The 27443-nt window shown below is 40.3% G+C and overlaps 2 protein-coding genes and 1 long non-coding RNA gene across 4 annotated transcripts in view; 2 read left to right on the plus strand and 1 right to left on the minus strand.

The window, feature by feature from the left end:
- The first annotated feature begins 896 nt into the window (after window positions 1-896).
- Window positions 897-17614, plus strand: LOC133215766 (uncharacterized). Its single transcript, XR_009726490.1, has 3 exons — window positions 897-1038; window positions 6703-6922; window positions 17478-17614. It is a non-coding gene; the product is annotated as an uncharacterized LOC133215766 (long non-coding RNA).
- GPR65 (G protein-coupled receptor 65) lies at window positions 9174-12479 on the minus strand. Its single transcript, XM_061359988.1, has one exon. It carries the CDS (start codon window positions 12355-12357, stop codon window positions 11320-11322), a length of 1038 nt encoding a protein of 345 aa, XP_061215972.1. The 5' UTR covers window positions 12358-12479; the 3' UTR covers window positions 9174-11319.
- Window positions 17615-20985: 3371 nt separating the features above from the next.
- Window positions 20986-27443, plus strand: part of GALC (galactosylceramidase) — a 33770-nt gene continuing 27312 nt past the window's right edge. For both annotated transcript variants that reach the window (XM_061359991.1, XM_061359989.1), the window contains exons 1-4: window positions 20986-21167; window positions 22191-22259; window positions 24134-24197; window positions 26104-26217. In XM_061359991.1, coding sequence (XP_061215975.1) covers window positions 20997-21167; window positions 22191-22259; window positions 24134-24197; window positions 26104-26217 — 418 coding nt within the window. In that variant the 5' untranslated portion in view covers window positions 20986-20996. The remainder of the gene's footprint in view (window positions 21168-22190; window positions 22260-24133; window positions 24198-26103; window positions 26218-27443) is intronic.

The following is a 27443-nucleotide window of genomic DNA, read 5'->3' on the forward strand; positions in this document are numbered from 1 at the left end:
TATATATTTCTTTGTTAAATTTAGTATTTAAATACATATGATCGAACCAGCAAAATGAGAGCTGATGGTGTACTACACGTCATTATTTACATTTTAGTGTCCAGGTATGTCCTGATGGTAAAAAAAGAAGTTCCTATAGTTCAGCGCAGGGTTTAATTCCTTATTAGCTTTAATTCCTTGTTCTAGTTACAGACATTTGGAATTGTGTTTGAGAATCACATTATTGAAATGTCATTTTTTTTTTCATAAGAATAATAGAGCTTAGAATAAAAACTGACCACACAGGAGCAACCTTAATAAATGCTAGGAACTGAATTCATCCCATACTGTTTCCTGAGACACGTAAATCACTTTGAAATGAAGATGAAAATTGTTCAGAAAACTAATTAATGGGAATTTTGAGTTCTAGGTTTGAGAAGATTCATTGGTGTCACCGAAGTAATGAAAGAAGCTTGTGCAGTTGTTCTTTCTGGTCTTAATACACAGAAGAAAACCGTGAATATAGCAAAGGATGGAGGAATACTAATTGCAGTTACAGGGAAGAAAAGAAAGCAGTGGTATCAGCTAAAACTGTGACTGGCCTGATGTTCTGGTTTTGGCTGGGATAGAGTTCATTTTCTTCTTAGAAACTTGTATGGGCTGTGTTTTGGCTTTGTGCTGAAACAGTGATGACAACACAGGGATGGAACTGCTGAGTAGGGCTTACAGAGTCAAGGCCTTTTCTGCCTCTCAAACCACCCCACCAGTGAGCAGGCTGAGGGTGAACAAGGAGTTAGGAGTGGACACAGCCCCGACAGCCAACCCCAGCTGACCCAGTGGATATCCCGAACTCTGTGACATCATACACAGCAATAAAAGCTGAGGGAAGAAGGCAGGGGGAATGTTGAGAGTGAAGTTGGATACTGCAGAGTTTAAGAAGTGATGTGGAGGAACATGACTCTAATGCAGGAGGTGAAAGGTCTCATCATTGAGAAAGCGTGAAGATGAAAATGTTTTATTGTACTTCTGGGAAAGGAATGTCTGCAAAGAAATGAAAAGGTAAAGCATGAACGTCTTTGCAGGGTGTGGTGGCAGCAGTGGTGTTGTTCAGCAGTGTAAAATATATTCTGATGGATTTGGAGGCTGACAGTAAGAGAGCTGTAGCCTTGAGAACCCATCTGTTATAAATGTCCAAGGAGAGGAGCTGACTGACCGCAGGATGAGTTTGAACTGCTGGTGAAATGTGTCATACATGTGCTGGCGTGACATATCAAATGGGGTGTTTTAGCAGACACAGGAGAGCTTTATAGCAGCTCTGAGTGAGCATTGGTGGTATGCTGGAACTGGTGCCAGTCCCAAGAAGAGAGCTTGGCTAGGACACTACAATAAAAGGCTAGTGGGATGAATTTGGGAATCGGGGGCTTATCAGGCTAGAGGCTGGAAAAGCCTGCTTTGTTTAGTAATGTAGATGGATGTTGCTTGTGAATGTATGTACATATTTATACTGGAATAAATACTGGGAAGAAAGGAGACACAATTGAACAAAAAAGTTATTACAAAGAAAAGCAAGAACAAATCAGCTGCTAATAAAACCAGGCTAAAAAAACCCTATACAGGTGTTGGTGTTAGGCCTTTTGTTTCATGCTCCTGGGTTTGATGATTCATGGCCTGACAGCTTGCAGAGGCTGAAAGGATCACCACAGCTCACCCTAGCTTCACAGGAACTCGAGGTGCAGCGGTCAGCTCTGTTCCCAGACTCCCTTTTCTTCTGTATAAGAAATGCATCTCTAAACTAGGATTCTTTTTTTTCTGCTCGTCTATAAAACCTGTCTGGAGAGACCAAAATCGCCACCTAGCGAAGATAATCTCTCAGCTCACTCATTTCACACAAGTCTGCTGTAAACACAACTGAGATAATTGTCTCTATGCAATATTTTGCTGCATTTCTTTGAGTGAAAATGGTGCCTAATACTTTGCAAGAGCAAATCATACATTGAAGGTACAATTTGCTGAGGTGACAGGAAAGCAGGCATTTTCCAGAATACAATTTGTATCCAAGCATAGGGACTCCTACCACTTCCCACTGTAATCATGATGGTGCTTATTTTAATGTCTTTGCAGTGTATTTACAGGGGTATTGAGTAAAGAGCCAGATTTAAAGTCTGTACTGGGTGTCTTATGCCTCCTCCATAAGTAGTGCTTCAAAAGGTCTCAGATGTCTTGGTCCTGGTTTCTCTGAATGAATTGTCAATAGCAAGTAGATTGTATAGTTGGCTAAAAGCCACAGAAGTGGTTTCACTTGTAATATGTTTGTAACGAATTAAAATGAATGCGCAACAAATAAAAGATAAACATACCTGTACCAAGTTTGCAATTTTTGCAAAGGCTTCTAGCTAAATCATTTTGCAGGTTCCTTTGGCTTGACCTGAGTGATTGAACAGGCATCTGTAGTCTGTAAAACTTTCCATACCTACCAAAACATTCTTGAACTTTAAACTTTTCCAGTGTTTCTACCCTGGCACCCTTTGTGGGTTGCTTCCTGTTACAGTTAACTGAACATTAAGCTTTATAAAAACATAGAGCAAATGACCGTGAAGATTTGATTAAAAAAATGATGACATTTAAAACATACTAGATTTTGGATTCTTTTTTTCCCTCTCCTACATTTAGGCACTTAAAATTCATGTCGTCAAGACTCTTTCGTGCAGTGCTAAACATAAAACACAAGAAAAGGTAAGGAAAATATGTAAGAACCTCTGGGTACAAAAGCTGTGATTTTCAAATAACCACATTAAAAAAATCTGTAGAAATCAAGAGTAAAAAAGTGCTACAGGAAGAACAGGTGTTTTTTTTTTTTGTTGTTGTGGATTTTATTTTCCTTCAAATAAAGTTATTTCCCTTGACCTCTCTTGATAGAGACGGATTTGCGGTGTTCAATTATGATAAATATCTCTAGGCCTTTTTGAAACTGCATTTGCCGGGCTTATCTAAAGTGATGTAACAGGGATCTAAAACCACTTTGTGACTGAATTTTTTCCTTTCCAAAAGGAGTTAATTTTAAACTGCTAAATGCTACTGCCTACCTTTATTTCTTCCTTTCTATAAAGACAAATTATGCTCTAAGTGTGAACACTAGATAGTGACAAAATGTGCTACTTAAACAGAACATGGGGAGTTACAACCGGCTTGAAATTTCAATGAGAGGTTAAATGTTGAGTCATTGGCAATGCCTTCAGAATACTCTGTAGTATCTTACTACTTCTGCTATATTATGAGATTCCATAGTGATATGTAGGCTGGCTTCAAACACTGTGCATTGCAGCAACAGCCATATGGTTGAGGAAGGAAGACTGGCACTGGTCATGTCAAAACAGGTGTCCAAAAAATTACACCCTATATTTCACATATTTCTGTCACTAACTGTAACAAATGCAAATGCAATATTGTTTTCCTGTACATCTCAGTTCACATGCACTAACTAAGCTGCCAGTGACACGGCTCATTCTCTGCATGCCAAGGAGAGCTCACTTCTGCCTGCATGGGGTTGCCATGAATGTATCAGCAGTCACTGATAGTTTGAGTTTTTCTGTTTTTTTTGTTTTTTTGGTTTTTTTTTTTTAGGGTTTTTTTTTTTTTTTTGCTGCACTGTATTGTCAGAAGCAGCAGAAAACTTTGCTGAGGATTATTTATTGTGCTGCAGTCCATGAGGATAAGCAAAGATGATGGGTGAAGCCATGTGCTCATTCCCTCATTCTGAAAACCTCAGGAATTGCTTCATAGATATTTGCAATAGAATTCCTCTTGCCCTCTAAGAGTCACAGCTTCTTACCTTCGTTCTTCCTCAGCAGTCCCTGGGTCTCCTAATGTGAAATGATACCTCAGAAGGTGAGTTGCCATAAGCCAGCCCACTTTGTGACACCCTAGAGATGTCATGCTTGAGATCTGGTGGCTCAAACTAGGATACTAATAGGAACAATGAGGTGTCAAGGGAAGGGAAGGGAAAACAATGGGGCTGTGTCCTGAGGCAATTGGCTGCACAATCTCACATCTAGTAATCATCTGTTGTGTGTCTGGATGGACTGTGGAAAGCTGAAATGGAAGAGACTGTAATAGCTGTGGAGCCTGCTGTGACCTGAGGTGGACTGCTTTGTCTCAGTTTTTCATCTGGCATCCAGAAGTAGTCTGTTCAGGGAAAAACAAGGGGAGGATGCATTTTCACTGGAGCTCTCTTTTCCAACCCTACCTTGTGTCCACTGGAATGAAGCTGCTAATTTCTGCAACCCAGAAGAGACAATCTCATCAGTCATGCCTCAGTCTCATCAGTTCATTCCATTTAAGGATGTGAGCCTGAGGGATTCTGCCCATGCTGCATTTACAAGATGAACTAACTGCATTTTCCTCACAGTGTTTCCTCATGTGCATAATTAAGTATTTGAAACAGAAGACAATGTATGAACCTCCCCTTTAACTGTAGCTTTCTGGATTTAGCACTTGCCATGACATCTGCTACAGTACCAGCTATCAGATGAAGGCAACTGAGGCAACAATTTTTTCCAGTAGCACAGTATAATTCTAAGATAGGGCTGGGATCAAGACACAAACTGTGCTAAAATGCTAGAAATTTGAAGCAAGATTACTCCTGGGTGTAGTTCTTCATTCGGGGTTGGAAAAGCAGACATTACTTTGCACATCTGATGTTAAAGGGAAGAAGCTTTTAAACAGTGAGAAATGACAAGGTCAAGTTTCCACAAGAATTCAAAAACAAAGCTTCAGCTGGCATGGAATACAGCACAGATTTGGTGATATTAGGACCAGCTCTTGGGAAAAGCTTGTGAAAGTCATTGTCTAAATTAACTCCAGTATCTCATCTGAAAAGCAATGTGCCACATAGTCACAAAAATAGTCAAAGTTAATTTCAGAAACAGAACAAAAAAGGAATTGACCTATTTTTCCACCTTTTTTTTTTTTTTCCCCACAGGTGTTTCACACCTCCACTGTTTTAGCATTCCCACTCCCCATTAGTGATGTGATTACGATATACGTGTACACTCTGATGTTCAGTGAGAGATGCCATGGGATGTGCATTCTTGCTCTGCTGTACATAGGCTGGATAGAGACTGTAGATGATATACCCTGCTGTCAGTGCCTTTGTGTTGGCACAGAAGAGGATCTCATGGTGTCGTAGGCAATGTCTTTGAAATTCACCTGGATCAGGCTTTACCTTTCATTTGATACACACTTTTCTGTTTCCTGTTTGGGGTGGTTTTTTTGCTTGTTGTTAGTTTGTTTCCTAAGGCCCTAGTCCAGAACAGACCTTATTGCTTTCTAGGATATTACAAGATTTAGGTGAAATAGCTTGGTTACTTTAAATTCATTTCTGAGCAGCCAAAGCCTCCCTATGCCAGCTTAGGCTTTGCAGTTTATCCGTAACACGGCCATTGTGGTGCAGCAGTAAAAGAAAAACCTTTATGTGATGCACAAGGTGTTTCATTCCCTTTCCCCTTATAAGCACCAGAGCATCACTTCTCAGATGCTGCCTTGGATCAGTGCTGCTGGGGTCCCTGCAGGTGCAGTGGAACAGAGAGCTTTAGGCAGGGGTAAGCTGCCATCTTGCAGGGCTCTGGGACCATGAAGAGCTGCTGTCTCATGCCCTGGCAATTGACAGCACTGGCCTGTAGGTGCAGCAGCTGCCCCTGGCTCCTGCTGAGCTCGGTCTGTGCAAGCAGATCTTCTGCAATTGTGATCATGCTGGTCCCAAGTGCCCTAACCTGCCCATGTTCTCACTCTGTGCTGTGTGGAGGCATGGGAAAAATGAACAGTTTGCTCTTTTACCACCTTAGAATAGAGATCTAGACTGATGATAACAGTGATGAAACTCTTAAGTAATATGACAGTGTCTAAAATATGCCCTTATGCTCCCTTTACTGGTATTAAGCTGTCGCTATTAGACTGTTGCTAGACTTACAAGAATTATTTTAGTAGTGTCATTCTCTGTGAATGGAAACAGGAAGTGGAATATGTTTCTTATAACTCAAATTCACACTTCCCTTCATCTTAGGGGCTCTGAAGTTACAACTGTTAGAGACTCAAAAAAAAGGAAAAGGCTAGGCAAGAGTCTCTGTCAGCCTACAACCATGTGAGTCATGACCCCATTGACATTAAAAAAGCAAAGCTGATACGTAGTTGCATCAGAAAAGAATAATGATATGCATCATGATGGCACTGATGCAGGTTGTGGCTAAGATTCTGGGAAAAACATATTAAATGAAGTCTGAAATTCCACCTGCTAGATCATCACTGTTCACTGAAAAACTCCCAACTTACAAGCTAAGCTATAGCTCTGCTGCATTTTTGGCAGATGGATTCTGCTTTAAGGGAATTATTGACATATAAATTCACCTCTCCTTTATTATGCTGACAAAACCATTTGGCACTGATATTTCATATGCTGTGGATATTAACTAAATCACCATCACAGCCCTTTTAATTATCCATATTCTTATTGTACAGATCAGGAATTGAGATAGGAAATACAGTGACTCACCGAGGGCATACATACATTAATGCTTTTAGGCATTGTCTGTGAGAAAAGTGGAATTTAAATGCATGCATTTCTTCTTGCCAATAAAGAAATATTTGGATTTTATAAACTTGTTTCTGTAAGGAATGTCCTTGCTTTGGGAAGTGTTCCTTTGGACTTGCACCTGTTTTTTTTCCCTGCAGAGCCATGAGGAATTCTAAGTGTAATATTCAAAAACAATAATACACATTGTGGACTGGAGCCTGGATGAAGCCATTTCTGCATAGTGAAAAGTGCCTGTCTGGTAACCTGAAAAGTTAAAAAGAATACAGATATTTTTTTTAACATGGCAGGATGTTTTGGTCCAGCTGGAACAAACAAATTCGGAGAGGGACTGAAAAAAGAAAAAGTGTACATTATTAGGTATGTAAGAATGATGAGGTAAACACACAAATGATTGTACTATAGGACACTGTAGTGTTTGCATCTAAATTTCCTCTTTTCTCCAGAGGACTATGACTTGAACACTTCAGTAAATCTCAGAACAATTTAAGCGATCAGGTACCTACATTTTGTTCTCATAAAGTGATAGGACCCTGAACTTACCTGAGGTTTCTCAGGAAGCCCAGCCTATAGGCCTTCATTGTCATAATCTTCCTTTACCTTGATGCGAATTTCCAGCAATGCAGGGAGGTACTAAAGGAAATGATGCTATGAAAAATATCCAAACAGACTGAAGTAAGCTGGTCCAAGCTATGGCTTTCACAAGCATGCGTGGAATATTAAAAAGTATAAATTTTGTGGAAATGAAGCTCTTTTCACAGGGTCAGGGCCCTGTGTTTACCAGAGTCTGTGGTCTCTTCTCCTGCCTCTTTCGGGTTTAGCTGCCTGTGCAGATATCAGGGCTCACATGGTACAGACAAGACCAGCCTTGCACTTTGCTGATCCTGACCATGCCTTCCTGCCATGGCCTCCCAGCTTGACCTCAGGTGTGCCTTGTTATTACAGATTTGTCTGGTGATCACAGAGCTGTTGCCCAATGCTGGTTACCATGGATGGATCTGCTCTGTGTGCTGTGGGACTCTGTGGCTCCTCAGGATGTTGCCCAGCCTGCCTGGCTCCCTGTCCCTTGCAGAGCAAACAAAATTTGGCTCAGTTTTGTTACTTCGTTTTAGTTTGCATTATTCTTTATTCAAAATAAATGAAAAGCCTCAATAGAATTAGCTTTCCAAACTTTCTGGCTTCTGGAAGGTCAAGAAATGAACCACTGAGTTATTTTTTCCATGAAGTTACAGTGAAGCTTGGTTCTGCTTTTATTTTTTTTTTTTTCCAGTGCTGCAGTGAAATTTCACACTCTGTTGCAAAATACATAGACAATACATAAGCACAGGAAATCTGTGGTGAAATAACTTGCACTGCTGCTTGCATACTTTTTCCTTCATAACATATAAGAAAGTATTACAGAAAAAAAACCCCTCACATCAAAACAAAAAAGAGCAGTTGATGTCATCTACCTGGATTTGTGTAAAGTGTTCGACACTGTCCCACACGACATCCTTGTCTCTAAATTGGAGAGACAACAATTTGATGAATGGTCCACTCGGTGGATAAAGAACTGTCTGGATGGCCGCACACAAAAAGTTGTGGTCAGTGGCTCAATGTCCGGCTGGAGACCAGTTACGAGTGGTGTCCCTCGGGGATCGGTGTTGGGACCGGTCTTGTTTAACATCTTCGTCGCTGACATGGACAGTGGGATTGAGTGCGCCTTCAGCAAGTTTGCCAATGACACCAAGCTGTGTGGTTCGGTTGATACACTGGAGGGAAGGAATGCCATCCAGAGGGACCTTGACATGCTTGTGAGGTGGGCTGATGTCAACCTCATGAAGTTTAACCATGCCAAGTGCAAGGTCCTGCAGCTGGGTTGGAGCAATCCCAGGCACAGCTACAGGCTGAGCAGAGAAGAGATTCAGAGCAGCCCTGCGGAGAAGGACTTGGGGGTGCTGGTCGATGAGAAAATGAACATGAGCCAGCTTCAGTGTGCGCTTGCAGCCCAGAAAGCCAACCGTACCCTGGGCTGCATCAAAAGCAGTGTGACCAGCAGGCCGAAGGAGGTGATGCTGCCCCTCTACTCTGCTCTCATGAGACCTCACCTGGAGTATTGTGTGTAGTTCTGGTGTCCTCAACATAAAAAGGACATGGAACTGTTGGAACAAGTCCAGAGGAGGGCCACAAGAATGATCAGGGGACTGGAGCACCTCCCATATGAAGATAGGCTGAGAAAGTTGGGGCTGTTCAGCCTGGAGAAGAGAAGGCTGCGTGGAGACCTCATAGCAGCCTTCCAGTATCTGAAGGGGACCTATAGGGATGCTGGGGAGGAACTCTTCATTAGGGACTGTAGTGATAGGAGAAGGGGTAATGGGTTAAAACTTAAATGGGGGAAGTTTAGATTGGATATAAGGAGGAAATTCTTTACTGTGAGGGTGGTGAGGCACTGGAATAGGTTGCCCAGGGAGGTTGTGAATGCTCCATCCCTGCCAGTGCTCAAGGCCAGGTTGGACGTGGCCTTGGGTGATATAGTTTAGAGCGAGGTGTCCCTGCCCATGGCATGGGGGTTGGAACTTGATGATCTTAAAGTCCTTTCCAACCCTAACTATTCTATGATTCTATGAAAATCCAGCAAATGGAAACAAAGAAAAGAATGGAACATAGTTTTTTAGAGAGGAAGCAACAGCCAGAATACTGACATACACAGTCTATAGGACCGATGACAATTCAGGTTGGAAGGCACTTCAGGAAGTCTCTAGTCCAACCTTGTGCGCAAAGAAGGTCAGCTATGAGGCCAGACCATGTTGCTCAGGGCTTTGTTCAGCTCAGTCTGGAAAACCTGTCAGGATGGAGCATGTAGAACATCATAGTGCAACCTGCTCCACTGCTTGTCAGTCATTGTAGTTCAAAAGTTTTTCCTTACATCAACTCTGACCCTTCTTGCCTCAAGTTATGCACATGACTTATTGTCCTCCTGCTATGCACTCTTCTGAAAAGATTGGTTCCTTCTTCTCAATACCCTCCCTGCAGGTATTGCAAGGCTGCCACTAGGTCCACAAAGTCTTCTCCAGGATGAACAAGCCCATCCTCCTCAGCCTCTCAAGGTTTCTTTGCAGAATGTGAAATTAATCAAAAGTATAAACAGACACAAACATGAATTCATGAAAACAATGAAAGTGGCTCTTTGTAATAGAGAAATTTATGATTTACAGGCAGAAGGATCTTCTCATAAGAATTTCCATATTGCTTGTGACCACCTTATGCTTAACCTCCAAGTACAATGTCAGACCTAGAAGTGTACTGAAAAAGTGCTTGCCAAAATCCTCATACTCTTTCAGCTACATGGACTTGCAACAGGAGGACTTTTTCAAGAAAAAAAAATTTCCCTATGAAAATGGGCAACCGCCATAACCAAACATTCTTCCTGGCAGCTGAACAAAAGTGAAAAGGTTGAGAGAAGAGAGAAAGCAGACTTTCCATGGTATTTTAACTCTTTTCAGAGGGTTCAGTGCCTGCTGCTACCAGGGAACCCCACAGCAGTTGCAGGGGCCTGTGCAACTAACAGGCCCCTGAACTGACAGCTGTACTTTTATTTGTGCCAACTTCAAACTTTTAAAAATGTGGGTACTTTAGCCACCATTCTTAATGTTTGTTGGTACATTCATGTCCTTTGCTGGTTTGTCAGTATTGCTTGCTGGTTTGTGTTTGATTTTTCAGAACTGTCAGACTGAAAGCCCAGGAACATCCAGCCAAAGCTTCCATGTACAGTTATGAAAATGGGTATAAACCTTCTTGATCTACTGACTCTGCAAACACAAACACGCTCTAGATTTCAGTCATAATAAGCAAGATTAAAGGGTGATCCTTTATGTTGTGGAGATGTGAAACCTCACCTTTCAATCCTTCTCTTTCCTTCTTGAATATATTGGCAAAAATTTAATCTGAGTTAAAACACTGATGTCTAAAATTTGGTTTTCTATAGGAACTTGAAGTAATGAATACTCAACTGTCTGAAACTTGGTATTGTAATGAAACTACACAACATATGGTTATACATTAGAACATATATTTTCCAAAGAAAACAAAAGCTGAAAAGCTTAAGAGCAGGTAACTACCTGTCCGCATGAGGTAAGCAATTGTAAGAAATGGCTAATCGCAGGGGTACGCTGAAGGAGAACTCAAGTAATTACTGAAACACAGGAACCACCATAGCAGCATAAATCACAGCATGACATTAGAGAGAACATTTACCATCCTACCTCTGTACGCTCCTTTATCAATCATTTGAATGATTTTCACTTATGTGTGCTTTATTCACTTCTATCACAGTACTGATTAAAAAAAAAATAAATAAATAAAATCCCTTTTGGGGCTCCTTCCCAGCTAAGCTTAGATTTCAACTAAAACTTGAAATCAAATTACTAGGTTAAGAGGATTTCAGCTTCCTCCAGCTCAGTATGTGTATGCCCAGCATGTGGGCTAGCTAGCAAGCTGTGACAGGAAATATTTTTGTGAGAGATCCTAAGTAATTTTATCAGTGTGTCAGGGTCATTTTGACTGTGCGTTTGTTTGTCAACATGGATTTATGTACCAGGTCTGATTTAAAGATATGTGTTGATGCTGCATTTATTTCATTGCTCCTATAATAAGTTCTTATCAGCTCCAGCTACTGGTTTCACTTAGATTAGTATCATTGATTTTTGGAGTATTTCCTAGGTAGAAACTGGGGAAGAATTTTTCTTTCTTTGCTATTTTCATTATGCAAATTTCCTTGTTCAGGATTTTGTGACAGACTCCGTTTCACAGAAAGTTCTGGAGATGATCAGTTCACTGCTCTTTATAGCAGAACTGCACAGGGCATGATCTTTCACTTGGTCTCCCTCATGCTTTTGTAGGCACAAGCAACACCTGAGCAAATTCAGTATGTCTGTTCGTGCAGTTTCACTCACAAAGCAGTAAAGAATGGGATCAGCAATACAATTCAAACTTGTTAAGGCCTGTGTGACTCTGTAAACCTTATACATCAACTGCAAAAGCTGTGGGTCACTGGTGTAAGGTTCTTTGATGCTGCGAATAAACAACATAACATGATAAGGAGTAAAGCAAACAACAAAAGTAACTGTGATATTCAGAATAAGTTTCCTTACTTTTTTCTTCTCTTCATCTATTGTGGCTTGATTAGACCTTACTACTTGGTAGATTTTATGGTAGCAAAACACAATGATTACCAAAGGGAGCAGGTACCCTGAGCATATCCGGAATAAATTTATCTGTGCCTGCCACCATTCCAGGGGGTATTTGTCATAGCATAATGTATGATTAGTGAAATTGCAAGGATCATGGAACACTTCTTTGTATACCAATATGACTGAATTGAAGGTGCTTTCCAGAAGCCAAACAATTATGCTGACAATCAATGAAAATCTTCTTGTGCGCAAGTGCTGGAGCTTCAGGGGGTGAACTAATGCCAGATACCTGTCAACAGAGATGCAAGCAAGGAACGCAGTACCAGTGTAGAAATTCATATACATAAGGAAGGCAGAAATCTGACAAAGCAAGGCAGAGAGTCTCCAGTTATCTCCATTCCAGGCATAATCAATCCACATAGGCAGAATTAGAGAGTACAAAAGGTCAGCCAGGGATAGGCTGAAGATGTAGACTGCTAACTCATTCTTCTTCCTCACCTGAATGCAAGATGCATAGAGGCTTATGCAGTTGATAGGAATACTGATGATCATCACAACGCTGTACACAAGTGGAAATAAATACTTATCCAGGGTGTGATCATCATGGCACTCAGCAGTGTTGTTCATTGTCCACTTTGAGTAGTATCTTTGGGCTAATTCCAGCCTGGATGCAATAAAGACCCCTGTGTAGTCTGACGGGTGGTCATCTGTTTATCAGTTCTTCAGGACCTTGTTGGTAAGATTCCAGCCTTCTGTTACCAAAAAGGAAAAAGATCAGCTATAACAACTTTTTTTTTTTTTTTTTTAATGGGCTTCTTGGAGGGTGTCTTTTTTAGAAGAAAGAAACTGTTGTTTGTATGAGGTTTTTAAATGCTTCTAGTTAGGAGTAAATAGTAAGGGGAACCCAAATATCTAAAGTGATCAAGGTGAGTTAGATTCAAGCTTCTATAGCAGAAGCAGAATGAGTAAAGACACTTCCAGAGGTGTAGGGTCCTGCAATTCCAGGTCTCTCCTGTGTGACAGTTGAAAGAGATCAGAAAGTGCACCACAAATAAAATACTATTCTGACGAGCAGGACAGGGTTTTGGCCATACAAATATGGCAGATTTCTTATCCCAACTAACATCTTCCCCTGTAAGTCAATGCAAAGACAAGGACAGAATGACACACATTTAGGTACCACTAGATGTTGGGATCTGCTCAGAAGAGAACATGTGGCTTTTATGCAAATCCCTCTCCTAACTTGAGCATCCTCATGCTTCCCTGCTTCCCTCTCCTCCTTTGTATGTGATCCCCCAAGAACTTGCCATCAACTGTGCTATTCTAGCAAAGCTTGCTCCATGTTTCAGAAACCCTCAAGTGAAGCCTCTCAGGCTACTGGGTTCCTGCATGCACAGGAGAATCTCTTGGTGTGTCACTCAGACTCATACGAGGCGGAGACTTTCTGAGAGCAATTTTTCATTTACGCTTCTTTCCTGTAAAAATTGCAGTTGCCACATATGGTTACCAAACCATCAGCGATTAAGGTTATCTTAGGCACTGCTAGGGCTGTGGTGTTGAGAGTTTCAGCATGTAAATATCAGTCAAATGGCAGCCCTGACTAAAGCAGTGGGGCTGGAGGAATTGTGTGCATTACCCCTAGAAGCAGTTAACAAAGCTGACCTTTTAAAAAGAAAAGGTGTACAACCATAACTATGAGACAGCTGGTACCCACTGATTGTATCACAGCTCTGACGCTCAGTGATTCTGTTCTCCAAAGATCTGTTAAGGGAATTCGAGAATGGGGAACATTTGTTGTAGTTCAGTTCTACTGACAAAAATAATGCTTCGGAGACTGCCTGCAATAACTTACCTGTGGTTTGAACCTAGACTGCCAGCAGAGTAAGTGAACAGGTGGTAGAGCAAGTAGGTTGCAAGACAGCACTACCTACAAGTGTTCCCACATAGGAAACAGCACAGACTGGAGACAACTTAGGTGCAGGGATCTTCCCATGTAGCAGGCATATTAATTCTACCTATTATTGGTTTGATGCATGTGTGTAGGTCTGTGTGTTTATCAGAGAAACCCAAATAGGTTTATTGCCTCTGTTGAAAGGTTATTACATGGATCCCTTTTCCACAAAAAAAACCAAACTTCAATGTGCATTTAGAAAAAAAGGAGCAATGACAGAACTAGTCAGAAAGCACATATTTAATGTTACCAGCCACTGCTTTATTTGACCAAGTTGGCTAACTTTTCGCAGTTACAGCTAAAATACATTCACATGCTTGAAAGACAAGGAAAATTCTTGAGAAGGACTTGCCAATCTGGTCCATTGAGCAGCTTTACTTACATGGTAACTAGTTAAAACTGCAGATGTCTGCTTTTCAGTGTGGTTTAGTAAAACCACACAGTAAATAGGGCATTGTAAGCTTACCAGTATAGATAAGTATCATGAATAAAAAATCTAGCTCTACAAATTGGATCTCAGGGTTTTGCTGACCCACTTCTCACCAAAAGCAAAGCAAACATATGCAGACTGACCAGATGAGTAAAAGATAGAATACCTACCTCTTCTTCTAATCACATTTTAGCATCTCTTTTCCTAAGACAGGTCTCTTCGTGTCTAACAGGGAAACATGCCCTTTCAGAAGCATGTGTGTAATGTAGCAAATGTATGAGGCAGTGTCTACTAGTCATGTGATTGAGAAACTGGAATTCCTTCTCCCTCCCCCACAACCTCTTTCTCCATTGTTAGTCAAGTTGTTACATTACAGACTTACCATCCTTACAAGATCCCAACTTGTCTCATTACAATTGGTTCTCTCAAAGTTAGCTTTATCAGCTCTCTCCTATGTACTCACAGACCAACATGCCAATTTCTTGATACCACCCGTATTTTTCCTTCAGCTTTCTCTTTTTACCTCATTGCTTCTAGAAGTTGTGTCTGTTGTTCTCACTGATCGTAAGATGGAACACTTGTCCTCATACTGCACTTGTCTGAACAAACCCCTTTTTTGGGGGGGGGGAGGGGGGACAAGACTTTGCTTTGGTCTGTTGCCATCTGCATTAAGGAACCAGTATCTTAAGATATAATTGGCTAATGGCAGGCCAGGATGCTGAAGATGGGATTCAGAGTTGAGATCACTTGAAATTTGCCACATTGGCAATTTTTTTCTGTCCATTTTTCACAGGTCACTGTAGCCAGTAGCTTTAATTTTATCTTTAACCAGTATCACCAATAGTGTCTAGGAATGAAGCCCTGGAGGCTATTTGAAATACCCCAGGTAATGTCCCAGCTTTGATGACACATGGATGCTACTTATATGACGACATGCTTTCAATGATAATAGTAACAAGTGTGTCATACTGGCATGTCTCAGTGACCTATACTGAAGTGTGTTAAAGAACCAGCAAATGAATTATACCACAGAGCATGCAGCAGTTTCTTGCACAGAAATATCAAAGCAGAAAGCATTGTTTTGCCCCAATTACGACACATTTCATCACAGTTACCAGGGGAAAGTGGTCTGTATCATATCTCTTTCCTTAGGTTTTCTCTGATAATTACAACTGCAATATGATGACTGCAATGCAAAATGATTTGCCTTATCTGAATGCAACATCTGAAGCATTACCAGGTTTTCTCTCAGCTGCTGAGTGTACTTGCTGGTTTTGCCCAGGAGGATGTTACTGGCTTACAGCCTTCCTAAAACACAACATTTGATACTTTTTCCCACTGATTTTTAAATGGATTTTTTTTTTTTACTGATTTATTTTTAATGGATTTTTCTAAAAAACTATTGAGGAATTTCTGTTTATTGATATGTAATTTAATGATTTGACTTTCATGTACCAAACTCACTATGACTAATTCTGCAGACTTGTTACTTATTTTATAGGCTTTAGTATCAGATGTGTTTCAAATGAAACAAAACACCAACAAACCCAACCAAACAAAACCCCGCTCAACAGTAATATTTTCTTTTAGCCACGTTATTCAATGATTATCATTGTCCCTGTCTGTCATTTTGCCACAGAACACCTGCTGTACAAGAACTCTGACAAAAGTCAGTCAGACAGAAGATTCAGAGAAATGGCCTAGCAAATGCCATGCTTTGAGTAATGTATGCAAACAAGCCTGTAAAGGAACCTTGGGAAAGTTTTTGGAGGCAAGTACTCATTACATACTGTATTTGTATTGATGCATTCCTACAGTATCTTTTTCAGATTCAAAGAGAGCTTCATGTGGTCTTTCCATTTATGACATTTTGAAAGTAACAATGTAAGCATAAAGTTATACTTTCAGAAACACAAATACAAAATGATATTCCATATTCTTATCTCTAAAAAACTTTCTAAGGGAAGAATGGAGGAGTCTTTATTTTTCAGGTAATTCTGAATACAGAATTCTACTATAGCTTGGGGAATTGGGACAGACAGAAGACTGTAAGGATTTTGTGTTATTAACAGAAAAGATTAGATAAAAATCTTTCCTAAGCTAATAAACACCAGTTTAATTTTGGAAACATCTGCAACATTTCACCCTTTATTTCAAATTCATTAAAGGGCAAATTGCTGTAAGCAGTACTCATTATAATGTGCTAAGTTTTTGTAGGTACTTCGCTTTTTAGGTAAGCTTCAGGGGAAGAAAAAAATGGTGTGTGAACTAGTGCAGTAGCTGTTGTACTGGTGCTATTGTATATCAGCCATGAGATGGAAGGACATAGGGTTTTCTTAATTTCTTTTTCCTCTCAAAGCAATCTCAACAAAGTAGATAATGCTTTGTGCTCTCAAAAAAGTTATAGTGCCAAGCTGATTTCCTCAAGCACAAGGACCTTTCACAGCTGGATCTTTTTTATTCATGAGCAGATCTCAAAACTCAGTTCTGAAAAGCTTCACAGTTTAGGAGATCTGAAACATGCCTTTCTGTAACATGGACGATTTGCTTAAAATGCAACACTAAATGCATTTGCTTTCTCATGAAACACTAAATTTCACTCAAATGTCTCCATAAGATTCTGTAGAGACTTCAACAGGTCTAAAAGAGCTCTCAGTCTAGCTTTGATAAGACCTTATGGACCCCATGGCAGGGGGGTTGGAATTAGATTATCTTAAGGTCCTTTCCAACCCTAACTATTCTATGATTCTATGGTTCTATGACTGTTTCATACAGCATAAAAATTCTGTTGAAATAAGCAAACAGAAAAATAAAAGCTATGTTTTCTTAGGATGTAGGCCATGTAGGCAAATAATATTTTGCTATATGCTTATGTGCATCATGTTTTCAGATCTGCATACAGAAAGATGCTGTACAAAATATTTTCATGACACTTGGTATTCTAAGAAGCTACTTTTTTAGCATAGCTTATATTTCTGCTAAGTTTTAAGCATTGAGTATATTCATATAAATAGTGCTGAGTATCTTATTAGTGCCATAAAATATGAAAGAACAATAACAGAATGGCTACTGGAACCACCTGTGGGGCTTGAGGCATTTTTTTGCAGTGAAGACAGGACAATTCAGAATCCTGAAAACTCACCCCCAAATACTGTCTTTCTCCATCCTTTCCCTTCTCCTAAGCAACAAGTATTCTGATCATGCAATACCATTACAACCATAAATCAAGCTGGCATGTTATTTCCTAATTCAGTCGTTTGATGTCATTTGCCGTTTGTCTCATGTTTCACTTGTGCTGGGAGTGAAATACTCCTTCTCCCAAAGCAATCTGTTCAGTCCCTTTTGTGTCCCTTCTTCTTGTTGCAGTATGCCAAAATCACACTAACAGAGAGCCAGGCCAAAATCTGTACCAGGAAATAACATCTTTATCTGACTTCTTGGGTTTTGAAGACTTACCTAGGCAGACGTTTCACCACGGAGCAGAATCACTATGATGCCATCGGTAGTGTAACCCATGTCTGCTTCTGAAAAGAGAACTGCTTCATCAGATAAAGCAACAGGAAGCTGTTCTTGAATACACCAATGAGGCAACAACTCACATGTCTCTTAATTTTTTTTTTCCTTTTTTTTTTTCATTTTCAAATATCTTGTTAATCTTAACTTATCCACTGGAAAAAAGTATGCACAAAAGATGTAGCAACCTTGGTAAATCTAGGAATACTTTCAGTAAGTCGATAAAAGTTTTATTGAAAATATTGCCTAATTATGTAAGTGGAGTATATTACAAACCTCTTCTTAATGTTCAAAACATAGGGTCCTTTTTTTTTAGACTGGAGGGCTTGTCACTTGCCTTTCCCAACAAATTTATCACAGAAAGGTCTAAGAATCCACCAAAGAAGAGCCCGCAAAAATACATCACAGTGACTTTAGGAGGTCACACAAAAAGAATTAATTATTTTCAGAATTTGTATTACTTTTTTTGTTTGTTTGCCTATGGAGGGGAGGAAGTTTGTGAACAGTCCTAGGTAACAAATTTATACAGTGCAGTAAGTTGCGTATTTATATATTTTTATACAAACTGAATCTGAGGTTGGATGCAGCTTGCACAGGAGTGATTCTTTTAACAGATAATTCTATTCAATTAAACAGGTGGGAAGTTTTTACATAAGCACACTTTCTCTTTTCACTATGTGACAGTAATTTATTGTACGCTCTGACTTTTTTTATTTTTATTTTAAATTCTGTTTGGAACAATTCAATTCAAAAATGGGCATTACATCGATGGGATAATATAAAAACTGGCCTGTTTGATGATTAAGATGCAGAGGAGAAATGAAACAGATGAGGAAATTTAAAAGCTCTAAAATAGGACAGCCCTCACATTCTTGAGAACAATACCAGTCAGCTCTATAATATTTACCACTGGATGCAGAGATTTGGTTCCTCTTTTCCAACCAGAGCATGACTTTCTCATCCAGTTTTTCTACTAATTTGCTTTAATATGAAGCCTTAATTATCAAAACATTCTATACTTGTGGTCACTCCTGAACTGATATCATAGCCCTTTCCAGTTTGGTAAGAGGGAGACTTCCAAGCCACTTGGTTAGATCAATCTCTAAATTAATTTTTTGTCAAACCTCTATTTTCACTGAAAGAAAGGCCATTATATAAAGACCTGATTTATCACTTTTCACCAGCCTTTTCGTAACATGGTACCTACTGAGAACAGTGTTTGGTTGAGCTGGTTCTGCTGTTCAGTTGTGGGTTCCTATACTTCACTGAAGAAAAGGCATTTAATTTCTGATGCAAGCAGACCAGTTTTCCAAGTTTTTTGTTGTTGTTGTTTTTTTTTTTTTTTTGTGTGTGTGTGTGATCCAGACATTCACAGTATCTCAAATCAGTCATCTTGGAACAAAAGGTGTTCTTCAGGTTGGCTGAGATTAACACACTATCAAGAAAGAACAACTGAAATAGAAAAATAATAACAGTGCAAAATTATTTTACCTACAAAAGAAGCAATGAGTAAGGCCTCAATAATTTTGTTGGCTATACTGGGGCTTACATATGGTCCAGATCATATTATCTTTGGATCATAGACAAAGGTAAAACAGGTAAAAACCAAGGTAACAGTAAGTTCGGGATTCTTAATACAGAATAAAAGTCCTCAGAGTCCCACCAAAATATTCTCTTCTTTCCACCAAATCTGATACTAAGAATGTTTTTCTACACCTTTTCTTTCTGAAAAGGGGAGGCACTCAGCGCATCATAGGATGCAAATACGAGTTTTGAAAGATGACACTTTAAGGCACCTATGAGTGAATAAAAGACTGAATTCCACAGCTGAAGCCTTCTACCTGGAATAAATTTATGCATTAAGATATTATCAAAATTAGCCCATAATTCCTTATGATTTTGCAAACCTTCCAGGTGTGCAAAGCTGTATGGTCTGCTGGAATGAATGTGAATTAGGACCATGAACATAATTCTACCTTTGTCACTGACTCACTGTAGCCTTGAGGAAGTCACTCTGTCCTTCTTGCATGCAATAATGACATTGTATAGCTCATTTGGGTGTGAGCAGATTCATTAGTTTGCTATTGATATGGCTGTAAAGTGCAAAATGCTTTGTGTTTAGTATTGTTATTAAAAATGAAACAAACAGGAAACGTCAGTGAGGTAATGTCATCACTGAGACATTAGATCCCTCAATGACATGGACAAGAGAGGCAGTGGCTCGAGTAACAGCACTCTTGATGGGCAGAAATGTGCAAAACCTGGGCTTTTGCATGGCTCTGACACACTGAACACAGGATTGCGTCTCCTCACTCCTCAAGCACACAGAACATCGCCTTTGTAGAACACTTAGGTCAGCAGACAGACACTTCCCCTTTAAAGGGTATTTTTATAGCATAATCAAGCCGATCACCAATCTCCTTTTTACTCTTCTCTGACTCAAATGCTTTCATGAGCTGGAGTCTGAGCGAACACCCTGGTTATTCTCACGGAAGCTTTTAGCATGTGGCACTGCACTATCTCAGCTGGCCGCACTTCCTTGCGGCTGCCCTGCCTTGTGCCTCGTGAAGGCTGTAAACAGAACCCACGCCCAGGATTCCCCCCCCTGAGGACACAGTTGCGGATCCAACTGGGACTCCTCGGGAAGCCCACGGGCTGCCAGCTCCCCTCTCCCGGGCTGGCCCTCTCCACGCCTGGGCCTGTGCCCCGGGGCCACTCCCTGCCTGTTCCCGTGCAAGCAGTCAAAGGTCTTCCTCGCAACGCGCTGCAGCTTTCAAAGTGTCCAGTTTTGCCTACTTTACAAGGGATTTAGTGGCAGCAGGAGAGTGTGGCAAAACCAGTTACCTAGGTGCTGGCGAGGGCTTGGAAATGAGGCTCACTGGAAATCACCGTTCCTCTCCCTGGAAAACTGACATGACTTGCTAAAGGCCCCCCCAGTAAAGGTCACTCTGGTGTTACCCTAACATCGCGGCTCAAGCTCCACTAAACCCAATTTCACTGTGTACCCGCAGAGAAGCCCTGTCTAGCCGTGACGCGTACCACCCTCCCCACCGCCAGCCAGCTTTCCCACATCCAAGATGTCTCCACAATAGCTTCACTCGCCATTCAGTGCCCAATTCCAGCATGGCGGTAAGCTTCCCACTAGCCCGAAATTGCTTGCCCTTTCTCAAAATGGCAGCCGCTAACTTCAACCCGGGCGTTCGTGTGTGCCGTAAGGGCGGACAGCCTTCCCCTCCCTGAGCCTTTCCCTTTACCAAAATGGCGGGGAAGAGCTCTCGCGCCCCGCCCCTCAGGTGATTGCCAGGTTGTGCTGTCACGTGACACGCGGAGTTGGGCAGTGGCGAGTTGCTGGAGGGGCGCGCAGTACGCGCGATGGAGCAGTGTGTTGCTCTGCTGTGGGGTTGGATCCTGCTTGGCTGCAGCTGGGGCCCGGGCCCCCCCGGGGTCGGTGCTGCTGCGCTCTCGACGGCCACCTACGAGCTGGACGATGCCTACGGGCTGGGGAGAGAGTTCGACGGGATCGGCGCTGTCAGCGGCGGCGGGGTGAGCGGCAGCGGCGGGCTGGGCGCAGAGGTCTTGCGGAGCTGCTGCCTGTGGCGCTGCTGTGCTGCTCCTCGAGGCCGCGGTTTTCACGAGCTCTTAGGCGAGGAATTCCGTCAGTGCGAATATTCGGTGGCTTCGGTGCATCCGTTTGATGTGTCTGTGAGGAAGCCGTGTTGGTTGGTGGGGGGTTCTCAGGGAGCCGTGAGGAAGCCGTAAGGAAGCCGTGAGGAAGTGGGGATGTGTGAAAGGGAAGGTGGTGGAGATGGGAGGACGTGAGTGGAGCTCTGAAGGGGAGCTCTGCCCTGAAAGCCCCGGTGCGAGCCGTGCGGGCAGTGGTAGTGGCAGCGGGGGCAGTTGGCTGGAGCCGGGCCCTGCTTTGTGCCTGTCTTGCTGGTAGATGTACAGTGGCTCTTTCTCACCAGGCTGCTTGGGTAGCCGAGGGCCATCCACTTCCTCAGTGCTGTTGGAGGAGAGCTAACTAGGGCGGGTTTTTTTATCTGTAGAGGCTCTTCCTCACTACTTGTCTGTGTGAGCTTTAAAGTGTTGGATGGAACAATAGCTAGTCGTATGCTTTCCTGTGGTCCAGCAAACAGAGCCGGGGGCTCTTGCAAGTTCTTATTTGCTCTTGGACATGCTGAATTGCATTCCTTCACCTCCTGCCTATATGCCCAGTGAACTCCCATTGCCTTTGGTATAAAGTGCACCAAAGCAGGGAGATACGAGTAGAAGAGCATAAAAGGTGCTGGGAGGGGACTGCATTTTGCTTGCGCTAATTCTGCTCTTTGGATTCTCATTGCATTAAATTGCAAGTAGCTGAACTAGAGGGCAGTTGTAATCTACGAAACCAGAAATGCACTATTGAAGGATTAAAAAAGACTTCTTGTAGGGGCTTAGCTGAGTTCCTGGTGCTAGAATTACTTTTGTTGTTTTGTTAAGTATGTGAAAGTCCTCAACTGACAGACTGGAAGGTACTTACATGTTTGAAAGTTAAGTTTTCATATTTTTGTTTTGTTTCCATTTTAGGCCACATCTAGACTCCTGGTGAACTACCAAGAACCTTATCGCTCCCAGATTTTGGATTATTTGTTCAAGGTAAAGTTGGTTTCACTAATACAATAATGTCTAATTCCATACAGAATTTCTTATTGCATAATGTTATACTCCTATAGCATATTCAGTACTACTTGAAATTGGACAAAGTTCCATCTTATAAAGCATCTCCTTTAATATTAGCTTTTGTTTTTGACCACCAGCATATGGTTCAGGAGCCTGTTTGTTCTGATTATTACGAAAATTCCTTTTATGTTTTCACAGTATGTTTTAGAAAACATGTTTTCAACATATTTTGATCATTCATTTGGGCTTAACGAGGATGAAATTATTTTTGTGGCTAAAATGAAGGGTTTAGCTGTTCATAGCAATTGCAGGGTGTGCAATCATTGAGGCAGTTTTGTTTATTTCTTTGGAGTATAGATTCACATAATGTGAAAACAGCTGTGCGGCCTGCAACATTTCAGGACCATATCTATTCCAAACTAGTTTCCAGTATACGTGCAGTTAGTTACTCTAGAAGGTGTGTGAATGTTACGGGTTTGTAAGAGCTTTAAGTAACCTTTTAAAGCTTTGTAACCTTGGAGTTACCCAACTTATATGGTAAAATTATTGCACTGGGCAATAATAACTTGCTTTGCTTTTGGCACTGTAAATTACTGTGCTGGAAGAGGATGCCATGTCATTTTCAAGTAGTGTAATTCAGATGGCTGGAGGGGAATAGTTTACTGTGTAGTTTAAAGAATTGGTTTTAAAGGGTAAGGTTAGGCATAATGTGTGACTGGGGCATCAAACCTATGTGTTATAAATATGGGCTTACTGAAGAAATCAATATACATGTGGTATAATAAAAATCTACCTGAGGTCATGATTTTCAAAGACTTTTTGACATGTTCTTTCACCAAAACTTCTTAAGCTGTCATGAGATACTTGGGAGGAGTATACCTTGCCTCATTCTCCCTTGTCTTTTAATGTCAGTCAACTTTTGTGATGGGGATAGGAGACCAAATACGTTAGAAGTTTAAAATCAGAAATGTCAGGAAGATAAATGGTAAATTGGGAGTATTTGCTTCTTATTTACAAACAAATAAAGAAATCCAAAACTTGTAAGTCAAGCAAAATATTGTCTATGCAGCATATTTTTTTAAATCAAACTGCATTCTGACCTCTTAAAACGTTTTTTTAGGTGCCAAAATTACACTTGGGCAATTCTATTGAGGAGGCCAGCTCATTAGTGGTTATTAAAATAACGATTAACTGCAATTCTGGCTTGAGCAACTCTTAAGCCACTAATGGCTGGAAGAACATACTAGGAGTAGGATCACCTGTATGAGCTTGAATTTTGTGTACTGCTCCACTGGTCAGGTGCCAGCGAAAGACAACAGTGGACTAGGTAGCCATTTGTTTCCCAGTGTGGTGGGTTTTTCTCTCTTGCCTTTCTGCCTGTAGCTAGTAGATATTTTTGACCCATATGTATGCTGTTTCACATAAGCTGTGCAACCCTTTCATCAGAGAATTAGAGAAATATTAACTTCAATTATTTCTTTTTTTTTTTTTGAGAGAACAAACTCGACTATAATGACATTAAAAATACTGTTGTGTTCCTCATACAGCCCTTGTTCTGTTTAAAGAGTGCTTCTGTATTTTCTTGAGCATAATCAATTTAAAATCTGCAGAGTTGGGGAGAAGCCTTGTTAATGATGCATGAGTCAGTGAAACTGACTAAAGATGAGTGTATTATTTATCTTGCTAAATTTCCTTGTGAAGCAGAATTTTGTGTTCTCATTGCATTCGTGATGGGTGGGGTTTTTAGTAATAAAAATTATTGCCTTTTTGGCATCCTCAACATACTGTTATTTATTGCATTTTTCTTATTAACAGCAGGATTCTGTTTGCTTTCTGTCTCTCTTTTTTAGCCAAATTTTGGTGCTTCTTTACATATCCTCAAAGTAGAGATTGGAGGTGATGGACAATCAACAGGTATGGATTTAGCATGATCAGGGTTTAATTTTTGGTTGCAGCGATGCAGTAAGTAACTGTCTTGCATGTGTCACTGCAGCTGAAGCAAGGAGGTGCATTCTGTAGAGTTAGTGAAGTTGCAGAAAAACTTAAGCAATGTTTGCTAACTTGTAGAAGGGAACAGTTCTCTCTATCCCATGATTTCAAGGTTGCATTCTAGAGCAAGCAAGTTTTTTTTCCTCCCTAAGATAAGGAAGGTTTAGTAATTTTCTGAATTTCAGGGCATTTCTCAAACTCCAGTTTTGCAATACAAATTGTAACACTTGTGTAGGACTAGGTGGTTTATATCTTAAAAGCATGAAAATGCAAAGACAGCTTGTCAGAAGCAGTTATTTTTCTTTCATTTAATGAGCTGCTACATTTCATTGGAGTTGCATTTTCTGACAGTAAAACCACTATTGTTTGGTTGGCTTTTTTTTTGCCTGGCCACAATTGCAGATGAAAATGTCTTGGCGTAATTTGCCTAGCCTACTACATTTACATATAAGAGAAACTGTATAGTAACTGCTTGTGATCAGATGCTTGGATGCAGTAACTAGACTTCATTATTTTTTTTTTCCTCTCCCCCTCCCCTGCCCACCCAAATTAAATTTAGAATTAAAGCAGGCTCAGTTAATAAATAGAAAGCATAGCATCTGTCTTTGTAGCATTTTATTTGTATTTTTTTAATGCTTGCGTCATTAGATATTCTTTTTCATTCTTTGATTTACTTTCCTTAAGAAAAATTAACATGGAGAAGAGTATTATATTGGGTTTAAGATCTCTGTATTTGGACAATAAATTGCTGGTTAGAGGAGGATGGAGTTGTCTCTCTGCACGCACAGACCTTCTCTTCAAATACTTTTGCTGTTGGCTAAGGAGAATGTTACATACTTCTGTGATGACTTTCTAGATTTTAGGAGATCAGCAAGAATCATATATATATTAACACACTATACTGCAGCTCTTATTCTGACCTCAGAGGTGTGATCAGGAATTTAAATTTGAAATCTAATTGCTTTTCTGCGACTGTGACAAATAGAACTTCTAAATAGTAAAGTGTCGGGTTAAAAAAAGTCAATCCTGTTTTGTGTAATGAAATGTACTGTTCTAGAGGGAGGGGGAGGAAGTATCATTGGAAGAAATCTGTAACAATTAGGCATATAGTGCATGGCATTGCAACTGTAACTTACCTAAACGAGTTATCGACTTCTGTGTGTGATGACTGCCCATGCAACACTGATTTTTTTTGCAGCTTTCTAGTTTGCTTCTGAACCTTTTGCCTGAGGGATTTCAGTGCATTCCGGAAGCTTTTCCTGTAGTCAGAGAACACCATTGAAATTATAAACTGGATCTCTACTATAAGTATAGAAAAATATCTTTCTTGTCACTGGAAAACTTCACGACATTTCTTTTCTCTCCCTGGACTTGCCTTGCACAGAAGCAGCAAGTTGCAGCCTTATTTAGTTTGCCTTTTGGTTTAGATATAACGTGCTTCTGTATCTGATGTTTTTTTTCATTCCTGATCTCAGTGCCGTAACTTCCCTAATGGTTGTTAAAACCAAGGTAATCATGAATGGTTTAGTATTATCATAGCTAGGGATAGAAAATGCCCAATAGTTAATAACATTCTGACTTTGAAAGCAGTCCCTTAAGAATAAAAAAATATTATTTTTTTTCTAATTTAATATGCTAAGAAGGGCGGCAAGTTTCTTGTGTTTCCTCCCACTATTCCTTTTGCTTTGAAATACATACCAAAGAATATGTGAACCATGTTGGAGATATGTGCTTGCATACCATGGCAGTGAGCAATACAGAAAGCTTTATAATGTGTAACTGCCTATGACACAGAAGATAATTGTGAACTACCTGTCTCTTTCCTTCCTAGATGGTACTGAACCCTCCCATATGCACTATGAAAATGATGAGAACTACTTCCGGGGCTATGAATGGTGGCTAATGAAAGAAGCTAAAAAGAGGAACCCCAAAATTAAACTTATTGGTAAATTGCTTCAAGTTTCAGATATTATTGCCTTTTTCCTGCAAAGTAAATTACATATCAGACACTTAATTAGGATATTTATTTTAATGGACAGATGTTTTGATGTTGTAGTAGATAAAGTAGGATCTCTGGTTTTGATAAGCTTGCCTTGATGCTTCACTTAAACTTACTGTGTTTGTTAGAGAAGCACAATGTTCTTACTCTGTGCTGCTGTAACAAGTAGCATAGGGTAAGAAATGTCTTATCATTTGCTTGTATCAAGTAGCATTAATACTTAGACTAGCACAGGAATGAGCATAAGTGATATATCATGAGAGCTGAATTTCTGAATAGAGAAAAAAAAAGGAGGGATAAAATAAATTTACAGGAAGTATAAATCTGTAATTCCTATACACACTAAATTACATGTTCTCAAAACAAACCCATCACACCATCTCCACTACAGTGGTTCTCGTCTTCTGATTTGTCTTATGTACGTAGTTGAGTTGTAAGAGGACTTTCCTGTCTCCCTGTTTTGATCATGGGTTGTGTATGTGCTGTGGTGTTACAAATGTGGAACCCTAGATTTTAACTGAAATGCTTTACAAAATGTATTTCATGTGCAACATGGTAAGAAATCTATCAAATAAAAAGTATCTAATCCCCCCCCTGTTTCAGGGATCCAGGATTTGTGAAGTCCTGCATGACTTGGTGTAGGATTTGCTAGTCAGGTTTTGTTAGACAGGCACTACGACAAGCAGTAAGCTCACCATCTAGGACTAATTGCTGTTATTAGCCTCTTTCTTCCCTCATATCAAGCTCTCATAAAAGAAAGAGAGTTGGCCTTTCAATTAGCTTATGATGTCTTATACGAAGTCAGCTGAGAACTTAGCAGGATTTGCTTAGCTTAATTTGATGTTCCTATTTACTACAAGATCCAGTAACAGCTGAGACTTGGCAGTGCTTTTTTCATGATCCTCTTCTTTCTTCCTCTATTATGATCAGACCATCACTTCTGAAATTCAGATTAACAATTTTTGGTGTTCAGTATTAATTCTTTGTCTATAACTTCGTAATTTTTTTTTCCTGAAGTTGGACTTTTAAGTGTTGTCCTCTAGTAATGAAGGTTTTCTAGCTAAAAAAAAAAAGGCAGCTATAAATATTTGATCACAATTTATATTAGAGCATACTCTCCACTTAAGTTATGTTTCATTGTTTTCACTGGAGCTATGTGAATTTGGAGTGCA

The sequence above is a fragment of the Neopsephotus bourkii genome, unplaced genomic scaffold, assembly GCF_033783945.1.
Source record: "Neopsephotus bourkii isolate Nb327-2 ecotype Australia unplaced genomic scaffold, CSIRO-AGI_Nbou_v1 NB_998, whole genome shotgun sequence".
NCBI lineage: Eukaryota > Metazoa > Chordata > Aves > Psittaciformes > Psittacidae > Neopsephotus > Neopsephotus bourkii.